This window comes from Gobio gobio (assembly GCF_949357685.1).
Source record: "Gobio gobio genome assembly, chromosome: 16".
Lineage (NCBI taxonomy): Eukaryota > Metazoa > Chordata > Actinopteri > Cypriniformes > Gobionidae > Gobio > Gobio gobio.
In genome coordinates this window covers 34,193,835-34,212,401 of record NC_137109.1, presented here as the reverse complement: position 1 = coordinate 34,212,401, position 18,567 = coordinate 34,193,835, and the positions used below count along the sequence as shown (strand labels likewise).

Sequence of the window (18,567 nt, the reverse complement as noted above, 5' to 3'; positions counted from 1 at the left end):
CTTTGTGCAACGTTAGAGCGCTCCGCGACTGCCTTTGAGAGGCTCTTGAGAAATGAACCCTGACAACTGCACAGATGTTCAAAAGGCCTTTCTTCTGTTTAGATGCGCAGACCGTTCGTTTGTTTTTTGTTTGTTTGTTTGCTTGTTTGAGGAAGCCATTACCAGTCGGCTGATACGAACACTAGGTCTGTCTTTAGAGGAGAGATGAGAGACAGAAATTCAAATAGATCCATAACTGCTCATAAATGCTCAGGCAGCATCTCACTCAGACAAGCGACATCAAACCACACGCCTGCCGTTCCTAGCTTTTACCGCATAATCACTTTCTGCTTTGAGCTCGTCACATCTTTTCCATCTCGGCTCATTCCGTCAAATTATTCTCCAAAACATTTCACCTCCATCCCCTATTCCTCTGTATCTCTTTCTCTCCATTGTCTCTCCCGCTTTCGCCCACTCTTCCCAGAGAAGACCCACAGACCCATCCATTTCTATTAGGCAGGGGAAATGAGCACATTAGGGAAGAGAAGGGGGTGTCGGGCGGAAATGCCCCCCCTTGGGACGCTGAGCAGGGGTAATGGAATTACGCTCCATTATCAGACGGAGATGATTCCATTTAGCTGGAGAGGAGCGAGCTACGGCGGAGAGATGGAGTAAGAGGGAGGGATGGAGAGAGGAAGAGAGTGAGTTCAGTCCATTTTGCTTCATCTAAGCTAATCTTAGCTAAACAACAGCTACTGTGTGTTGGCTATCACGGCATTTCTCCAGGGCCAAACTCGCAAGGGCTCACTGAGCTCCACGGTCTACCGATGCAGTGGTTTCATTTCAGGGGACAGGATTTAAACATAATGGTGACTCAAAATGGTTTAGAAATACAAAAGGCAACAAAAACATATTTATTATTTTACCTAGTTTGATTGGATGCACAGCTTTTAACCTGTGTTGTATAAAACCAATTGTTTTCTGTAATTGAAATTAAATGTAAATATTACGTGAAAAACTTAAGCAAAGTTCCTAAAGATAATTTCGTCTTGGGGGTTGTGTGTGTGTGTGTGTGTGTGTGGGGGGGGTATATTTAAGCTTAAGTTGAAGCTGTTTCCTTGAGCCCCCCCACTGCAGACAGCAAGCCAAATACATTTAACCTTAATAGCTTAAAGATTGTAGACAAACTCATGAAGTAAAATTGACAACCTGGTCCATGTCTTCTACAGTGACTGGATATTTTTAGACAGTTTTGCTAAGTCACACCCCACTGGATATACTTGGTTCTTTCTCTTCTCAGAGCATTGAAAGTGAGATGAGTCTTTGTCTTGCTGGAAGGGGTCTCTGGGAGAGAGAGCGGAACCAGGCACAGCCTGTTCTGACTCTTGTTGGTCTAATGCAAAAGATTATCTTCGGAAATGTGAAGATATCTGAGATTTCTCTTTTTAATCTCCAACTCTCTTCCTCAGGTACAATAAAGGTGGATTTCTAAAATGGATCTGGCAAATTCAGGAAACTAAATATAAGATCTTGTTTGACAAGGACATTTGCACAATGCACCACGGTTTTATCTGCAAATATTCTCATAATTAATTATTGAAAGGTGAAGTGTGTATTTTCTATGCCACTGCTGGCACCAAACAGAATTGAATGAAATAAATGGACTGGACTGGTCAAGAAGGTCAAACAAACAGGACAATATTTTGGGTCGCAGTTTTTAAAATATTCGGGGAGCTCAACCTACGAATAGCTTATTTATATTTGTCTTTGCACCTTAAAGTGGGATTGGAGAAAATATTTCAACATGGAAAAAAATACACACATCATCTTTAAATTATTCATGCCTACATTGTTGTGAAGTGACACACTGAAGCTAATTAAATTTGATATGTGCAATTTTTGCAGTGTTAAAATACTTTTTAATGTGCAGAGACAACTATAAGTGTGCCGTTTGTGGGTTGATTTCCCCAAAGAGTGTAAACACTGTAGTTTTATAGCATTTTCATAAAGAAATGCTTTTGTTTGAGAAGTTTGGCTTGTGGCGCCTCTCAACCACTGGTGTGAGCTCAGGGGCGGGGCAACCTGTTTGTGCAAATGGCTGATGGAGGAAGCATTTAGGAAACCTGCTTGAAAACAGTTATTATACAATAACATTTCACCTTTAAGCATTCTAAAATTCTAAACCGTGAAAGATTTTTATTTCAAGATTTTTATTTCAAATTAATGCTGTTTCTATTCACCAAATAATCCTTAAGAAATGTCTTAAAAAATAGTAGGTAGCACAACTGTTTATAACACTGACACAAGAAATGTAGCTTGGGCAACAGATTTTTTAAAGAATCATGTGAGGCTGAAGACTGGACTGCTGAAAACATAGCTTTGGCGTCACAGAAACACTTTTTTAGCACATATTAAAACAGAAAATAGTTAATTTATTTTACTGTAATAATTAAGTAGTACTGTTCTTACTGTATTTTTGATCAAATAAATGCAGCCTTGGTGAACATAAGATACCTCTTTCAAAACCATTTAAAAAATCTTATCAACCCCTAACTTTTGATGTCAACATCTACTTGAATATATCTAATGCAGTACATTTTAAATTAAATTAAACATGAAGTGAGTCAAATTAAATTAAACATGAAGTGAGTCATTTCTGTCTCTAGTGGCACCAAATAGAACTGCAAACTGCTTGTTTGAATTGCTGACTGAGGTGATTTTAGAACAGAATGTTCCAATTGCAGATGGGGAGTCTTTGAAACTTTATTGCAATTATTTTCAGAGGTCTGTTTGGTGCCACTAGATTACGCACTTCACCTTTAAGGAAACAGAATGCAGCAGCTTTATTCCATGAACCATACATATCTCACAACATTAGTCATTGTCTAATATGTTGCCTCATTTCTTATGTTTTGACAGTGTTCTTTAAAAAGGTGCATGAGCCAAATCAGGGGTTGCCAGGCAGCCTCATCACAGCGCGTTTGTGCAAACTCAGGTGCCCCGTCACCTTCATGCTTAGCAGTCTCATTCCCCACTCACCCTGCCCTCTTTTACACATTACATCCATGCATTATCCATAGTGGCTATATGAAGCAGAGCTCATTTGATGAACAGCGCTTTATTTATAGACTAGCACTGCTGCGTTGTGCAGCTGCTAAAGTCATTTTGAGCGCTGGGACTATTTATTTTAAGATCCCTGCTCTTTTATTAGCTCTATTGTGTACAGCGATGTAAGGGAGTACAGTAAAACTCAGCGCCAGCGATGTCGACCCTAGGAATCTGGCAGCAATCCATGAAGACAAACCACTACAGTCAGGGTCAACAGGCACAAGTAGAGTCTGTCTACAATGATAACATACGCAAACACACGCACATCCCTATATACACATCCTAAGGAAACACCAGCGGGCAAATCGGTTAAATATCCCCTAACCCACATTGCACCTGACCTCATTTCTGCATGCACAGAAACACATACTGCCCTTCTTCTCAGCGTGTGTGGTGAGGCTGTGGTTGGTGGCACCTGCCAGGGGCTTTTTGCGTGCAGCTGTGTGTGTACAGATGCCATAAGTGAGACCTGTCTGAGTGACCCTCCCTGCAGACACGCACACACTGTCCTGGAGCTGCAGTAAAAGCACTGATGTGGGAAGACAGCCATGACATTTAGGCCTTAGTCCACCTCACTTTCTTAGTCATACTTCTCCCTTTTTTCCCTTCAATTTTACTTCATTCAGCTGATTCTTAGTATTCTCAGTCTCTTTCTATGCATCTTGCCTCTATCACAGAATATTTAATGTCTAACTTAAGTTGAGCTCAAATGACAGCATTTGTGGCATACTTTTTCTTTAAGAAAAAAGGTATCTCACAATTCTGACATTTTTTTCACAATATCCCCTCAGAAATGGACTTTATAACTTGCAAACGAGTAATATCTCGTAATCATGACTTTATAGCACACAAATTTGTCTTTAAAACTCGCAATTCTGACTTTATATCACACAATTATGACTTTATATCTCACAAATCTGACTTTATAACTCACAATTCTGACTTTATATCACACAATTATGACTTTATAACTCACAATTATGACTCTATATCTCGCAAATCTGACTTTATAACTTGTAATTCTGACTTTATATCTCGCAAATCTGACTTTATAACTTGCAATTCTGACTTTAAATCTCGTAATTCTGACTTTATAATATGCAGTTGTGACTTTATAACTCGCAATTGCGTTTTTATATCTCGCAACTCTGAGAAAAAAAAGTCAGAATTGAGAGATGTAAATTCACAATTGTGGGATAAAACGTTGCAATTATCTTTGAAAATGTTTTATTCTGTGGCAGAAACAAGCTAAATAGAGCTAATAGTAAATAGATTTTTACAGTATTTTAAAGAGATGAAATATATTTAAAAAAATAATTTTTTTAATTCAAACTTTTCCCTTTAAAGTACCCCTATTATGCTATTATAAAGTTTCCTAATTTTCATTTGGAGGTCTCCTACAACAGGTTTACATGCTTAAAAGGTCAACAAACAGTTTAATTTTCTCATAATATACATTGCACATCACCACAATGTTCAATGATTCTCAAACGACATGACGGATGAATCAGTCTCTCTAAATCCCTCCTTTCCACGAGCCTACTCTGCTCTGATTGGCCAGATGGGCCAGTTTGTTGTGATTGGTCTACCGCGTACAGCGCGTATTTCGGAAACATGATTGCCAACTACGTTCAGGAGGCTTCCTGTTTCTAAAGCTCATTGATAGTACACACTGTAAAGACAGTAATGATGACGTGATTTTACATCAATCCCAGTGCGAGTCTGAAATGAGGATGACAATAAAATAACAAATTTTTCAACATAAACCTTGAGCAGGACATTTCTCAGTGATGCTACTCAGTTTAAGGTTTAATGTTTCAACTGCAATTCCTCACCATCAGCATTAACGTGTGTGTGTGTCTAATGTATTGCGGTGCACATGTGGGAACTGTATCAATAACAGTGCATACATTAGCCCAGCGGATGTAAACATTAACGTTCGCTAAACAAATCTTGCTCCATCCTTTATCTTTACTCCAAAAAAGACAGACAATCTGCATTAATAGACACAGTTTTAGGTAATAGTGCAGCCCACAGCTGATTTACAGTAGTATTTCAGGAAGACGGTAATAACGTGAGTTAGCTAGTTAGCAAGATACATACACAATATGAAACACAATAAACTCATTGTAGAGCACAGCGTCTTCTCGACATGATGCTATCCAGTATCCGCTGCAGTGTTCAAGGTTTCCCTGGTCTCTGTGTGGCGTGCGCGCGCAATAAGTGGACAGGCAATATGCTAATGTTTCGTCACGACGTCACAACGAAACGTCTTAGAACTCGAAAAAGCGATTTGTTTTATTGACTCAGAGTCGACTCTTACTTTTGAGAGACAATAACTTTATATGCGCTGCACTTTCAGATTTAAAACTTTGCAGGCTGTTTTCATTCACTTAGAACTATGTTACACACTACATGAAAGGTAATTTTCAAAAATAAAACCTGTGTATTATCGTCAATAAAACAGTTGTGCTGTTTAATATTTTAATGGAAACTGTGAAACATTTTTATGAATAGAAAGTTCAAAATAACAGCATTTATTTGAATTATTATTTTTTTTAACCATGTAAAAAGCATTTACTGTCAAATTGAATGCATCCTGGCTGAATAAAAAAAATATTTCTTAAAAAATTCCACACACTAGCCCTCATATTGTAACCCTTTTTTTAAGGAAGGACATAACATAGTGGCACAAGTGCTGTTCACTGAACTCGACTTGTATTGAACCCCAAATAAGACTTTGAGAGTGTGTGTTGTGTGTACACATACACAGCACTGAATAATTCTACTGTAATTGAAATACTAAATGCAGGCCTGTCTTTTGGCTATGACTTCAACCCTTTCAGAGGCTGTTGCTGTGGATTCTTGGTTTGTTTGGTCGCCTGAGCAGAAAGGAGAGGCCCTCCCACATTTTAGGAGAAGTAGCTGATCCCTACAGCTACAACATAGAAGGATTAAATCAGGTTTTCTAGCTGTGTGTGTGTGCGTGTGTGTGTTAATATGACTGGGTCATTGCAATATCTTGCCAAGAATTAATGTTTTTTATACACGTATATGAGTGTTGACAGAGTCTATACAGTTTGAACAGAAAACATATTCAAATCCTTAGTTAATTTGCTTAAATCCTGACATTTAGGTCACATTGCCTAAGATTCAGATTGGCCTTATTTTATATATATATATATATATATATATATATATATATATATATATATATATATATTTTTGTTTTAAAGTAAAACGGACATGAGTGAAAGGTATAAAAGTAAACCGCTCATTACCAACTGTTACTTAAACTGAAAAGGAAGTAGAAGAGTGATAATAAAAGGGAGGGGGACACTCCACCTCTTCTTACCGTTCTCGGGGTGTTCCATCTCTCCGATGCTGCCGTCCGGGGTGGTGCGTTCATAGTGGTCTTCGGGTAGGGCGAGGGGGCCGATACGGGGCCCTGAAGAGCTCTTACTGCTGGGTGTCTCTGACTCTTCCAGACCGCTGTCATAGTAACTGTGCTGAGAGGGATCCTGCAGATCTTGCGCCTGATTGGCTGTGGAGAAGGTCACTCTGCGATGCGGGAGCTGTGATTTGACAGAGACAGAGAGAGAGGTCAAAGGTCAGTGTGCATAATGATGACATCATCAGGTATCTTGGTGAATGAGTGAATGGATTTCATTCTAATACAAGAGAACAATTATGTACATTGAATAAAAAAGTCATATTGATCAGTTTATAGTTCACATATTTAGCGCTGCTAACTAGGGCTGGATAAAAATGATCTTAAAATCCAAAGAATCGATTAGTTAATCCTGTTTCCAGTTGATAAATGAATGGAATTTTGTAGAGCCCCTCCCATCCAATAAATCGCAATAATATTTGTGCTTTGTTACTTTTGATATGAAACAGTTTCAGATTTCAAATTACGTCCATTTTATTACGAAATATTTAAAAAATGAACCGTTTTGGCGTTGTGGCGTGACACAACACGTAGCTCAGCTCAAGAGAAGAGAAGACATTAATAAACGTCTGAAGGTGTGTTAAAAGATAGAGTACAACGTACTGAAATCCTTATCACGTCACATGTAATCGCTCAGTGTTTCAACTGCGGAAAGACATCAATAAAACAGCTTGTGAACAATGTCACGTAATGTCACATTTACCTCATAAAAACATTCAGTGTCCATAAACCCGTTAGTAAGCTAGAAAAATTCTCTAGAGCTGATTTTGATAAATATATGCACCACATTATATAGGCTATTCATTATCATTTTAATGTTCTTCAATATTAATGCATGTTTGAATAAATACGTCACATTTTTATGACTGCCGCCATTTAAATGTTTATATTTCAAAAAACTAATTGGAGTAGAAATATGATTATGCAATTGTAGGGTTATTATTATAACTTTATTATTATTAAAAAAACATCCTTGTAATTGATGTTTGTATTTAAATTAGTTAATTTTAACCTTCAATATTACAGCCTAGTGTAGGCTAGTACCAACTGACTACCATATATAGTTTACAGCATTAGTTGAGAATTATAAAAAAAAGAGGTGCTATTTCTTAAGAAATCTGAATTTTAACCTGGCGAAATAATATTTTGAGAGACCAGAATATGATAGAGACTTGGCAAGAAAGATGGATCCAATCAATAAACATTCACATTTTTTTAGAAAATCAAAAATGATTACAATTAAATTCAAATAAAAAATATATAATATTTGCTCTGAATAAATAACTTTAAGTGCACAACTTTTTTCATCACTGATAATAATACGAAATGCAGACTTGGTGTGCGTTAGAGACATCCTTAAAAATAAAAAAAAAATAAAAATTCACACTGACCCCAAACTTTCCATCCAAAGAAACATATACTAATAGCAGAGGCAATATTGATCTATGTAGTAATTGTAGTAACTCAAATTTCATCTTTATGAATATCCACAGCCATTAGCAATTCCACATAGGTTATTTCCCTTACATTTACATAATATGTTTGTATCCTTCTCAAGAGCAAATCCCTCAGCACAACCTCGCTGTGTATCCCAGAGTCATACACACAGAGACCTAAACACACACTCTCTCTCTCTCTCTCTCTCTCTCTCACACACACACACACACACACACACACACACACCTAAGGCTCAGTGAGGAGTGTATTAAGCAAGTGTTAGCTAAATCCAGTGTGACTGCAGAAGCCAGGTTTGATAAGGTTGATAGAAGCCACAGCTCTCCCACAGGAGAAGCCCACTTCACACCCCACCCCTCCCTCCAGCGGCACCGACGAGAGAATAGGACATTTCGTCAAGATGGAATGAGACAGCTCGCAAATTGGCATTTGGAGCTAGACAGAGACCACTGTCAGCCACCCAGCTCTCCGAGGCACATCCACCCCTCCACATACCAATCACAAACCACAAACCTTCAGAGAGAGCGAGAGAAAGGGAGTGGGAAAGTAGAAACAAGTAGAAGAACTCTACTCATCCTCTCGCTGTTATCAATAATACAGAGATGCTCCTCTACCACATTTCTCTTTTTATTTTCTGACTCTCTCTTTCTCTCTCCCTCGTGCCATGCTGTGGAGATGCCACAGGGAAACACAACCACTTTATTTCTCCCTCCCTTTCCACTTCTCAGCCTCCTCTTCACCTCCACACATTCAGTTTGAGAGCTAAGCTGTGATGTTTGTTTTGGTTAGATTTACAAGATAAACATTTTCTTGTGTAACACTCCGCTCTGAATACCCAAAGCTGCTTGCTGATGATTTCTGAGTGCAAGGAGAAACTCCTAAAGCAACACATAAAGAAATCACTGAACTCACTTCTCTTAATCTCACACTATTTACTGGTGACAATGAAGGGCTCCTGGAGAACACGAAGCATTTCTCAAGACAGACCAGATGACCCTGCCGTTCAGAACATAAGTGTTTCCCATTGGCTGTTGTCATATCTCATAAATGTTGCTCAGAGGATAGATAATGACTATACCGCTGTGAATGTGATGCTTTTACATTTGCTGAAAGAAATGACTATTGTTCAGCGGGGTGTCATTACTCTAGGTCTGCTTTTCTCTAATTGCAATTTTCTAAAGTGCTGTAAATTTTACACATTTGTAATTGATGTGCAAAGTTCAACACAATTTCAAGCCATATAAGCTGTTCCAAGATGATTTTATGACTTTTTTTTTAACCTATTTTTACCGAAGTAAATAGCATGACTTATTTTGAAACACAGTTGACTGATAATCTGATTGAATCAGCTACTTTTGTATGCACACCTGTGACTACACATGAATTTAAGTCTAAATAAGTCTATTTACGCTAATTAATTCTATTACTCAGCTGAATAATTGGTAAATGTGACTGAGGCAAATTATTACACAACATTCAAATGTTTTGTATTGTGAAGAGTTTTAATGCTTATGAAAGAAGTCACTCATGCTTTCATTTATTTGTTGAAAAATACAGTAAAAACAGTAATATTGTGAAATTCTATTACAATTTTAAAATGTAATTTAGTCCTTTTATGGCAAACTTGAATTTTCAGTCATTACTCCAGTCTTCAGTGTCATCATTCAGATATCATTCAAATATGGTGATGTGGTGCTTTTTATTATATTATTTATTATTATTATTATTATTATTATTATTTTTATTATTTTTATTTATTTTTTTTTTTTTTTGTGGAAGCGATGATACTTTTTTAGGAAGCCTTTGATGAATATACAAATTATTGTATTTTTTTAATCTTTACTTTCAATTTAATGTGTCCTTGCTAATTAAAAAGCATTAATTTATTTACAAATCTCTCTATATATATAGTATAATAGTGTATATATATATACAGTATAATAGTATACATATAATAGTATACATATATACATACATACATATACATACATACATACATACATACATACATATATATATACATATATAAGACAAAAAATTTGCCTCTGCTTGGGTGGTTTGTTGCTTTATTAAGCAAAAAATATTAAGTTAACTTTTATTTTCAACTGAATATGCTGCAACATAATACACAGGATTTCAGTATGGGTGAATGGAGATTTCCACCACACAAACAAGAAATATTCTTCCATAAGTCCATTAATGAGGACACATCACCTATATTGCATGTGTGTTGCAGTTGCTAACTTTAATGAATGGAAAAGGACTAGCTGGAGATAATTAGCCAATACTTAAGTGCATCTGATGTAACGGTAGATGGGCGTTAGTCGAGCTTTCCACCATCGTGATGCATGCAAAGGCTCAAGGGAGGCTTCAAAACCTTCGGCTGCTGCATGTAACACTTTGGCCTGACTTTTTTACCACTCCCAACACATGGCTCATCTCCTCCACCCGCTTCAGATAAAATAAAGATAAGCCACACAGTGCACATTTGTGTAAAGCACAAAACTTCTATTCAGAGGGGTGAATAGTTTTTGCTGAGGGATTAATTTTTAGTCCTCTAGCTGTATCTGCTACAAAGCCTGCCCTCCCCTTACGCTGATAAACAGGAGTGTGCAGAGTCTCCGGTGGGTGCGTGTAGATGGATACACTAACACACTGGTCTATTGTCCTCCCTGTTCAGTAAGAGGGGAGGTGAATAATACCAGACAAGCCGCTCTAAGCTTATTGGATCTGTGCATCTGTATCTTTCTGTGTGCGTTTCATTGTGTTCTGTTCCTCATTAGTTTTCTCTCTCCGTGAGGATAAGGCAGTGAAGGGCTATTTTGTGAGACTATAATCCATACTCTCACACAAACACATATGCAGAGATGAGACAGTGGATGCACTGCTATGATAATAAGATTCTTGTATCTCATTCTCAAACTGAGGTGAGTAAAAGAGAAAGTGGACCAGAATATAGAGAAGGTTTCGAGTGCTGTGTGTGCGTGTGTGTGTGTGTGTGTGGGGGGGGGGGGGTTCTTTCTCTGTACTTTCTGCAAAAGCTGCTTTTGTTCCCCCTCTTGGTGTATTTCTACTATTTTAGCCCCCAGCTAAGACAGCACTCACTCACAAACAAAACCAGCTCCCACTACTAACCTCCCCTTTCCCTCCCTTATGCTGTCGGTCTTACTCTCCCTCCCTCTGTTCCAAGCTAGAGGGCAGGTGCCAGGGTTGAGTTATGTAAGGAATGACAGCTATGCCTGAGGACGGGATTGGTTAGCTGGGAAAATGCACCTGTGGGACTCAAGTACCTGCATCAGTCCTCTAACTGCAGAAAAGCTTTGATTCCTGTTAACAGCATCAGAAAGATCTGTAGAGAGAGACAAGAGTGCAGAGAGACGAAAGTGGGAGTGAATTCGGTGACTATGAGGGATGGAGATACCGAGGCACTGGCAAGCCAAACAGGAGAGAAGGAGTGAGATGAACAGATAAGGTGAAGAATAAAAAATGGAGAGAGTGATTCATGCGATTGGGTTGGAATGACACTGAACTTATTCTTAAAGTCAACGTGAAGTCAAAACTGACCTATTTCATTTCTTAATACACATCTCTGCATGTCATTCCAAAGAAATATTGGTCTGTGTAACATTCATTCTCCTCTATAATGAATTTCTTGACGTCACCAGTCCATCTGTCATACTGAGGCTGCATCCTGCTAAAGAAGTTTATAATACCTGGGTAAGGCTAGTAATCTGTGATCATTCTCATTTGTTTATCTCTATCTATCATATAATACAAAATATAATATAATTAGTAGTGATGTCGAATTGATTAACCACATCTAATTTAACATATTGATATATCGCTGTACAGTCTTTTTCAAAAGTTTACACACCCATTGCAGAATCTGTGCAAATGTAAACAATTTGCAGAACAATTAACCAAATCATACAAATACAAATGTTATTTTTATTTAGTACTGTTCTGAAGATAAATATGTTTACATATAGTCCACAAGACAATTTTTTCAAAATGTTATGTACCCTTGATTCTTAATGCTGCACTCTAACAAAAAATGGTGCTAAATGGCAATAAAAGGAGTTATTGGCTCGTATTCATAGGGCACCTCTTTAAGTGCTGTATAGCACCAATCTTGGTGCTTCAGTGGTTCTTCAGCGGTTCTTTGGCTGAGGTGCTATACAGCACCGCTGACTGAGGTGCTAAATAGTACCGCTATCATATACAGAACATGTTAAGATATGCCGCTATATAGCACCAAAAGTGGTTCCCCTATGATTACGAGCCAAGAACCACTTTTAGTGCCATATTGCACCATTTTTTTTTAGAGTGTGTTTTTGTTTTGTGATGGTTGTTCATGAGTCTCTTGTTAGTCCGGAGCAGTTAAACTGTCCAATGTCCTTCAAAAATCCTCCATATCCTGCAAATTCTTCAGTTTTCAATCATCATTTGCATATTTTAACCCTTTCCAGCAGTGATTTTGAGATTTTCAATTGAGGGACTCAAACACAACTACTAAAAAAGGTTCAGACATTCACTGATGCTCCACAAGAAAACATGATGCATTAACTCTTTCACCGTCAAACACAGAATTTTCCGTTATTTGTGAGAAAGCGCTTCCCCACCAAATACATTTTCCGGGTTTCTGTGTTTTCACTGTTAAACGCTAGGGGGCACTATTACACAAATTCTGAATGAGTACAGAATCTCCTGATCAAAACACAGGCGAAGAAGACGCAAAACAAGCGATCATATGTAAGCAGAGGCATATGTAAATTAATGAGATCATCGACATTAAACAGCATATAAATCAAAACTATCTAATGTTACTGAATGAAATGTCGAGCATTAGTGGTGACTCGATCTACTTCATCTGTGTTTGATCATCGTTCTGAATCCGATCTGGATTTAGTCTTTGACAAAACATATATCTTCTGTTGCTTCCAAAGGGAGTAAATTAAATATATATATGTATATTTAAACAAAATAAGACAAACTTGGACATCTTCTTCCTGTTCAAAAGTGTTCACCCACCGGCTCTTAATGCATCCTGTTTCCTTCTGTAAACATATTGTATGTAAAATATCTTATTCAGGACAGTAAAAAAAAAAAATATATATATATATTGTTACACTTTTGAGCAAGACTGTATATATCTATTTGAAAGCACTAACAATTCAACACGTTCCCATGAAATGCGTATATATAGCAAACATTTTATTTATCGTGCAATTTATATGCCAAAATGAGTTTTTACGTGCATATGATACGCATTGTCACCCCATTGGGTAGGTTTAGTGGTGTAGGGTACGTGCATATATTACGCTTCACACAGAGAAATAGGGTGTCAAAATTGTACCTTTAGGGGTACAACAACTTGTCGCTGGGACAGTACCCTTAAAAGGACATATTTGTACCCGTTTTACTCCTAAAAGGTGCATATTAGTACCTTGGAGTACAAATACGCACCTTAAGGTCCTAATATGAACCTTTTTGTGGTAAAAAAGGTACAAATGTGTCCTTTTAAGGGTACTGCCCGGGCGACAAGCTGTTGTACCCCTAAAGGTACAATTTTGACACCCTATTTCTCTGTGTGTTGGGTAGGTTTAGTGGTGTGGGTTACGTGCATATAACACGTAATAATGTGCGTATCATATGCATACGAAAACTGCGTATCATATGTATGTAAAAAATCTTTTTGCCGTATACATCGCATGATAAATACAATTTATGCTAAAGATACACATTTTCATGAGAGCAGGCTGAACAATAATACATTATAATTACAGATTACAATATAAAATGGGTTGCCGGACTGACCCAAAAACCCAGAGGGTACGTGGTCTTAAATGACTTTCTCTTCAGAAAGACAGCATATCACCGTCAAAACTCACAGATATATACCCCTACATTATTGCTAATCGAGTGAAGACTAATTTGCACTCTTGGAGGCTTTCAGCAGATACACCCCCCCCCCCCCCCCCCACCCACCCCGAGGAACAGGAAGACAACACTCAACTCTCTATACCTTCGTCACACACTCCGTCCCTCCCTCCCTCTCTTCCTATCCACTGCCTTAGCGTCACGGGCTCCTAATGCTACATTAGCATGTGTGTCTTATTCAGATAGCAGCCAGAGGCGCAGGCCTAAACTTTGCCTGTAGATTAGAGAGATGAGATGTGAGCAGACAGCAGCTGCCCAATCACCTGACTTAAGACTAACAACCTCTAACAGGCACTCGAACAGACATGCTCGGAAAATGCTCCGCCAAGGCACATTTCGGATGGTGCTGGTGTCTTAGCTATAGGCGGCCAGATTGTCATTTTTCCATGTTAAATTAGCTATCAAAAGCTACAAGAATTTGTACAGAACTTCATTTTATCATGCCTTCAAATGCATGTTTCCGTCACTGTTACAGATGTGGTATGTCTGTTTTGCAAAATAAATGGCCATTATGTAAATTTAAGATGGAAATTAAGTGTGACCTACTAAACATAACTCAAAATGGAAATGAGTGGTCAGACTAGAGATGACTAAGAATGAATTACAAAGACCTCATATATATATATATATATAATTTTAAAAAAACTATAAATATCTAACAATGCCTTGTTTTGACCACATGGTTAAATACACACACGATATTCGCCAATATTCAGTTGTGTTATCATTTGAATTCCTTTCACATGACCTGAGGTGCAGCTAAACGCAACACGAAGTGACGGTCCTGAAGGTTTGCCATGGCAACAGGGGTCTGTGATGGATACACTACAGTACTGACTGAGGTAGAGCGACGCCAGCATTTTCACACATACGCACATAGCCCCCCAAATCTCACTTCAACACAACAAATCAACTTTAAAAACATCAAGAGTGTCTGTGAATATATTTTCAATTTACTGCCTCAATGCACCAAACATATCAGCTCTCAAGCGCTCCGATATCGCTGGCAACACAACGGCAGCATGCCAATCACACACTTATCAGCTCAGTTTAGATTACTCTGGAAGTTACAGTGTCAAGGGTATTTCCGATCAGCGAGTGCACACGCTCACACACACACGCACAGGCATCTGGGGGACAATTGTGAACTGGTATTAAAACACCTGAGCTCTGCTACAAGTTTCTCCTATAAGAATCAAACAGAAAATGTTAATTCCAATATCCATGCAAACTCAAATCCACCCCCAAAAAATGAAAGATACAAGAAGTCATGTGCAAATACTTTGGCGATATGCATTTCACTATAGCATCATCCTCCACCGAACAAGTACAAAAAAACTAAAACAAAAACATGTTTACAGGGACGGTTCACCCAACATATTAATATTCGATCATTATTTATTGTTCCAATCCTACACAAGCATTCAAAAGTTTAGGGCCAGTAAGATTTTTAAATAACACTTTTATTCAGCACGAATGCATTAAATTTATCAAAAGAGACAGTTTAAATTGTTACAAAAGATTTCTATTTCAAATAAATGCTGTTGGTTTGAACTTTCTATTCATCAAATACTGGTAACAAAAAAATGACTTATTTCAAAAGCATTAAAAGTTATTTCCAACCCTCAAACTTTTGAACTAATGTAGGCTTATATGATTTTATTTTTTGGAAAAAAAGAGACATTTTACAAAATGTTGAGCTATTTTCCATAATAATGAAAGTGAATGGGGATTCCAAATGACACAAATGTTTTCAATAGTCTTAAATTTCAGTCATTATTATCCACTTATATATCTCATATCTTGACAACTCAAATCTCCATTGTCTTTCATTTTATAGACAAGAGTGGCAAAAACATTAAAGAAAAGCATATTTCCATCTCTTGTACTTTCTCTCTTTATCTCTCTCTCTCTCTCTCTCTCTCTCTCTCTCTCTCTCTATTTCTCTCTCTCTAAGTAATGCTGAAGGCAGGTGGGGAAGAGAAAAAAAATCCACTGTAGGCCCATAAAGAGACAACCCTTTTGAAAATAAAAACAGCATATGCTGGTTAGGTATGTTTTGAAGCAAACCAACTGGTTTGAGCTGCTTTATGCTGGTCCTTAGTTGGTCATGAGCTGGTTTAAGTTGGTCCTGAGCTGGAGCTAGTTTCTTGGGAGCAGCACTTGATAAGCTTAAACCAGCTTAAACCAGCATACCTAACCAGCATTTACTGTTTGTTTGTTTGTTTTTTCAAGAGGGAACTATTATACCTATGCTACTCTATCATGCTGGGGACTTTTCATTGTCTTCTATAATGAGATAATGCTACAGTATTTTCTATGCCATTAAACTACCCTCAGAGAAACCTTTCTGCATTTTTAGATATTCATTAAGACATTACTTAGCATGTTTATGGTCCTCACAATCTAGTTGATGTAAGGTTTTACTGATCTTGCAGGGACCAACTGTGTGTGGATAGTAAACCTGACCCACACACGCACATATTTTAGCATACACTAGGTTCAACTGAAGTTAATTATTTTAAAAGCATGCACTTACAAAGAGAGGGTGAGTTCTTAAGCTGTTCAGATATATGTTTTCCCTCAGGCAAACTTCAGAAAACAAACACACAGAAACTCACAAAACCTGATACCCCCCTCTCTTTAAACGATACTACGATTCCACAGCGTAACAGCTCACTAGTTAATCTCTCTCAATGTTCTTTGTGTTTGAAGGAATTGAGCAATTGCTACATTAAATGACTATTGGCCCTTTGAGGCTGTAATATAAACATTGAAATGATGCATACAAAAGGTATACATAGTCTTTTATCAGACTTCTGCGATTAATGCCACGATGCTGGCTGATGCAAATTTATGGTTATATCAACTAAAGTGGAACAATTGTGCACTGAAACTTATTTATCTTCCTCTTTCCTTGGAAAACACATACTACCTTACTTAAAACACAGGATAAGCCAGCCTAAGATAGTCTGCTAGTATCTTGTTTCAGGGCAATATCCAACCCAGATTCATTGGTAAAACGTGATGTTTGCTTCTTGCACATACCATGACACTTTCAAACTATTATTAAGCCATACATATGGAGCTGGCTATGTGTCAAAATGTGTTAGTTTACAAATCAAGCACAATGGTAGGGTTGCAAATCTTCAGAAAAGGAAAATAAGGAATAATCGTGGTTCTTTAGGAAAATAAGGGGCACTCAAAATATTTGAACTGTACCACATAGTGCATGTCATTTCAGTGTCTGCAGTTAGGTATATGTATAAAAGGTTCTCAGACATAAACACATTTGTTTTGCTTAGCCTATTAATGCACAATGTAATCCTAAAAAAGAATATTAACGTCATAGAAATAAATGTCAATTGTTACACACAAACCATTGAAAGCTTTTGTAGCATTATACATACCGTTCAAAAGTTTGGGGTAAGTAAGAATTTGTTTTAAATAAATGAATAGCTTTATTCAGCAAGAATGCATTACATTTGTCAAAAGTGGCAGTAAAGACATTTTAATGCTACAAAAGCTTTCTATTTCAGATGAATACTGTTCTTTTGAACCTTCTATTCAACGAAGAATCCTGAAAAAATTGTTTTCAACATGGATTTCTCATTACAGTATCACGGTGAATATCATTATACAATATTTTTTTGGCAATATAATCTACAAATGCATAAACAAACAGATGTTCCTGCCACGCTTAAAAGAATTTTACTCACATACACCTAGTTTGCAGAACAAACTAAACTGACAAACTAAACACTCCAGTGGCGTCTGCCTTTGCTAAGCAATCATGAGCCGCATTCTCCATGATGATGAAGTTTCAGCAAAGGACAAATGGATTTCCAGCCCTTGCTTTAGCTCTACTGCTAGATTTATTAATGGAGATGAGCAATTAAAACCCCTCCCTGTACAGCTATGATCAACTGTTCGTCCATCTTGGCTGAGCTTTCAATGTTGTTACGGAAAGGCCGAAGCTGATTGGTTGGTTCGATGTCACATAACCTGTGGTGCGCTTGTGGCCTTCTGAAAAGTTGCGTTTTTTTTTCCATCTTGCACCGCATGAGCGTCGTGACAACGGCTCTATTTGAACAAGCTTGTCGTGCTTCTATGTTTAAAATAACGAACTTGAGTGCGCAAAAGACGCAACATATATGAACGACCAGGTTAGATCGGCGTAGCTGTGAATAAATGGGACAAGGCAGGTCATGTACGGGACAAATCAATTAGGCCCAATATATGGGACGTCCCGGCTAATACGGGACAGTTTGCAAGCCTAATGGTAAAAGTGTTTTGACGTTATACAATTTTGTAAGAAACCACACAAAAAAGTCTGTATTAATCGATTATCTGCCCTGTAATCATTGTCTGAAAGTTGTTGGTGTTTTACTGCCACTACTGTTCATTTCATGTGGAAATTGCAGTGAATTGTACGTATAGCCTTGGTACATTTTTGGAGTTAGCTAGAGGCACATTTTTGTTATAAGCCTGTGTTGCAATTATCACCTGGTTAGGCCAACCAGCTGAACACCAACAGACCAGCTTAGGCTGGTTAAAATGTTTCTACCAACATGGTCAACCTTCAGTCTTCGGTAATTGCTACATTCTCTTTCTCAATCACTGTCATTCCTTTA

At 37.7% G+C, this 18,567-nt stretch overlaps 1 protein-coding gene across 3 annotated transcripts in view; it reads right to left on the bottom strand.

Moving 5' to 3' along the window:
* The window catches only part of pcdh1b (protocadherin 1b), a 174,484-nt gene that overhangs the window by 57,113 nt on the left and 98,804 nt on the right, over positions 1-18,567 (bottom strand). For all 3 annotated transcript variants that reach the window (XM_079839438.1, XM_079839440.1, XM_079839439.1), the window contains exon 4: positions 6,443-6,662. In XM_079839438.1, the coding sequence (XP_079695564.1) occupies positions 6,443-6,662 (220 nt within the window). The remainder of the gene's footprint in view (positions 1-6,442; positions 6,663-18,567) is intronic.